Raw genomic sequence first — 4,240 nt, 5'->3', positions numbered from 1 at the left:
TGAGAACAATACTGTTGGAGAAATATACAATTACATATATCAATAATATTGGGGACATCATTTTTTCTTGTTCTAAAAATTTTACCGGAATGAATTATAATCTATATTTCTAAAAGTATTTGTAATTTTATTCCATTTACAAATTGAAATATAAATTATATCGGAAAAAAAAAATTATGGGCAAAGCAATATATTATAAAAAACTGAAACTTAAAAACCATCGATTTTAAATTCACTTTATTGCTGAGTCAAATTCACTGAACTACCTCAACGCAATACAGAACTAAACCGGAGAATTGTAAGATATTTCAAAAATTAAATCTTGATGTTATTTTCAATTATGTCAAAAATCACATCATACTTTTATTTTCAATCTAAAACCTTGATTTATAAAGAGGTAAATTAGACTAGATTACAAAAAGCGCTCTAAGAAGTGCAAAAACCGCCAAAGTAAATTGAATCTCTTACTGAGTCAAATTTAGCTTCACTAGCCTAACTTAGCGATATTTCTAAGATTACATCAAACTGTTAATTTCATTCTAAGATCTCAGTTTCTGAAGGGAGAAACAAGTAGTGGTCAGACTCTGGCCGATTAAACATGCCAAGAACTACGTTCATGGATGGCCTGAGATTGGGTGCAGATCGAGTGCAAAATGTGGCAATCTCCATCATCTTCCTTATTTCATCCTTCAGGTTATTATAATCACCACTCCTTCTCAAATCCTTATCAATTATTTCATCCATTCTCCCTTCCTTGGCCTTCTTCGTAGCCCATGCAGTTAGATGTACAAATTCCTGATTGTCCTCTTCTACCACAGGAGGTTTTCCGCTTACCATTTCTAACAACACCACTCCGAAGCTATACACATCTTGCTTCGTCGATGCCTTCACTCCATACCCACATTCTGCACATAACATTAGGGTATTAGCGTGACATAGAATATAATGATCTCTACGATTACATTTCAAAACAAAAAAAAAATGCGTGACGATCAAAGAGAAAACGCATGGAGATTTAGTACCGGGAGCAATGTAGCCATGAGTCCCTCCTAGAAGAGAACTTGATTCAGAATCTATTGATGAATTCTTCACTAGCCTTGCAAGTCCAAAGTCTGCGATGTGTGCTACATATTCATCATCCAGCAATATGTTGGCAGACTTTATGTCGCAGTGAATTATTGGAGGTTCGCAGTCTTGGTGCAGATATTTGAGTCCCTCTGCCACGCCCACTGCAATGTTATACCGAGTCCTCCAGTCCAGCCTCTGATTAGGAAGTTTCGATGCTCCGCCCACATATTCCCACAACGACCCATTGACCATGTAGTCACACAAAAGAATTATTACCTCATTCGTTCCATCATGCTCTGTTATCATGTCCCGATGACGGCAAGTGCTATTTCATGGACTATAGAGTCATTAATGCACCATCCTTACAGCGAAATCCATGTATGTATGGGATACTGACGCGACAGGTACATGGAATCCCATGATTTTCCGGCAACTATGCTCCCTGCCTTTCCCGGCCGCTCCCTTCCAACCTGTCACACGGTGGATATGATAGTACACCATACTCATTCAATGCAATCTCTATAGTCATTCAATGCAATCGCCCAATATTGGTGCCCAAAATTTCAAAATTCAAATGTTATTTCCGCGCCCAAGGTGTTCATGAAATTTCTGAAACGAAGTGAAACGAACACACCACAGAGATTTCGAATACCTACAGGGGTCTCTCCTCGCATCATGGTCTTCCAACGCTCTTCCGGTATTGGTTCCGCCATACGAGAGGCCGAGAGTTGGAGGTGCCAGTGTCAGGAAGCAGAAGGTCCCAAGTTCAAACCCGAAACTTGCAGTGATGAAGAAGGTCACCAGTTCGAACTCACTTGCATTGACGGCGAAGGTCGCAAGATCGAACCTGACACTGTCAATGCCCTCCAGAAGCCGAAGTGTATTGAGGGAACAAGCCTTGGCTCCCTGGCGCTTCGAGCCCTCCGATACAGCCAAAGTCCTCCCAGCGGGACATGGAAATCGTAACAAGGATTTTCCAAGCCTCCCTGCATGGATCGTGAAGGCCTAACAGCGAGACATGGAAATAGTAACGAGGGCGCTGATGGCGGAATTGGACTCTCGAGCAGACGAAGGAGCGCTCACCAGGACTTGAAACGAGAAGAATGTCGTTCTTTTCACGAGCGAGGTAGTGTCATCGTCCACGTCCAGTTGTGACCTGGGCAGTCCTTCCGAGAGCACTGCCGAACAAAAGGCAAGCGAAAGCGTGGAAGAGTCAGATTCGGTGGCAGACCAGTTTGAGATTCCTGGGATTCGAACAGAGGCCTTGTCAAAATCACGTAACAATCGAAGATCCACTCTGTCCCTTAATTATTTGATATGCAAACAGCGGACGCGAAGGGGAAACAGAGCTCCGATCACGATTATGACGACAGATCCCCTGATTTGCAAGCAATGGTGCAGCGATTGCGGCGTTTCCGCGCAGGGCCGCGCCCCCTCCGTCGAAGCACCGCCAGAGCGGCGCGGCTAAGACCTTACAGAGCCTGATCCATGCTTTCGTTCAAAGGGATTCTATAATTAATTAGGATTTTTGACGTGAATTTGCCACCGACGAAGATGCTAGAGCATGGTGGAAAAATGGTAGACTTCCAGGACAATGAAGCATGTGCAGTGCAGAATCTGTCCATGGTGTTTAAGTTGCAAACATTTTGTGTGGCAAGGAATTGCAGGGGGAGCAAGATCAAATTCATTTGCATGCACATACTTATAATGTAAACTTCAAGAGCATTTTTGCTAACATGGGAATAGTGCATTTCTCAGTGTTGAACTAAGTGTTATGAATTCGATTTGTAGCAGCTAAATTTACACAATTTGGTGGCAATTGAATGCCACAAATTAGTAATTTTAAATGCCATTGCTCGGCATTTTTGATAGTTTCATAATTTCTTCCACGGCAGTGAGTGAATTAATAAGCACCAACACATGATTTCCAAACTTGCTAATAAATTCGAAAGAAGTTATAATTGAAATGGGTAAGAGACATAATTTTGCCTCTCTTGGCTTTTCTATTTGGAACATACCACTTTTAAGTATTTTCTAAATTACTAGGTGGAAAAGTTTAAAAAAAATGGTCTTTCCCTATCTTTGTTGCCTGGGGCACCTAGTTACTCAGGAACAGAGTCATTTTCAAAAACACTAATATTTGCATTTTTCAGGGAATTCACCTAAATCCAAAGCAGAAAAAAACCTGAGAATAATACAATTCCCTGGCATTTTTCTCCGATTGGGTTCTTTGATTGAGTTGCACAAGAAAACAAAAGTGATGGGAATGATAAAACTAAAAGCAGGACATGGAACAAATACGAAAATATAACTAATTGTTTTTTAGGCCCTGTATTTTCTAGAATCCAAGCAGGACATGGAACAAATACGAAAATATAACTAATTGTTTTTTAGGCTCTTATATTTTTGGCTAATCTAAGAAATATAAAATGTATACAAATCCTTAGTGACTCCAAATGTCTCATTAACTGGCTAGCGGTTAATACCCAGCTAAAATTGCTAAACCTTGCAGCTTGGAAAACCAAAAAAAACAAAGAATCACTTCCGGGAAATCAATTTCAACCATATTTATTGGGGGATCAACACCACAACAGACGGGCTTTCTAAATACGCTAATCTTTGGGTCCTGGTCATATTCATTTTGAAGAGTTTGATGGTGACATTGCTCAGAGTGTGCACCTGCTTCGCGTAGACTAGACGTTTCCTCAGATCTCTCCAGCATCTCAGAAAGACTGTTACACTTGGTTGAGTCAGCTTTCCTGCTCAACGGATGAAGGATATTCCATATTTTCTATGCAAAGCGGTTTTTTAAACCTCAGCTATCAGTTTTTCCAAGAGTTTCCTATGTTTCTGAGACGCTTCATGTGTATCTATCACTTTTTATGTATTGTTCTTGTATAAAAACAGATTTTATTCTTATGTCAAGTTTGTATTGATCACATTAACAAACATACTTACTACAGTCAATTATGAGTTTTTGATCAGTGGTGCTCTTTCTAACAGCTATTTTGATGAGGCTTCAGTCTTAAATGTTCAGTGATATAACTTTTTGATTCAAGTGAATAAAAAAAATCTCGCTGCTTTCACCACAAGAAACTACATCAATAATAATAATATTGGCTTCCATACGCCACTTAACCCTCCCACCTAAAAACCCGCAATCGAAGTGAGC

General features: G+C 40.1%; 1 protein-coding gene across 1 annotated transcript; it reads right to left on the bottom strand.

Annotated features, from left to right (window-relative positions):
• Nucleotides 1-425: 425 nt before the first annotated feature.
• Nucleotides 426-1,349, bottom strand: LOC149247729 (receptor-like serine/threonine-protein kinase At1g78530). Its single transcript, XM_089455926.1, has 2 exons — nucleotides 1,023-1,349; nucleotides 426-905 (listed from the first exon to the last, which is right to left on the bottom strand). Exons 1-2 carry the CDS (start codon nucleotides 1,318-1,320, stop codon nucleotides 535-537), a joined length of 669 nt encoding a protein of 222 aa, XP_089312052.1. The 5' UTR covers nucleotides 1,321-1,349; the 3' UTR covers nucleotides 426-534.
• Between the last annotated feature and the right edge of the window lie 2,891 nt (nucleotides 1,350-4,240).

The sequence above is a fragment of the Pinus tabuliformis genome, chromosome 7, assembly GCF_031772625.1.
Source record: "Pinus tabuliformis cultivar Carrire ecotype Pingquan chromosome 7, CPIR1, whole genome shotgun sequence".
Taxonomy (NCBI): Eukaryota; Viridiplantae; Streptophyta; class Pinopsida; order Pinales; family Pinaceae; genus Pinus; species Pinus tabuliformis.
Note: the sequence above shows the minus strand (reverse complement) of the source record. Positions and strands in the feature narration are given on the sequence as shown.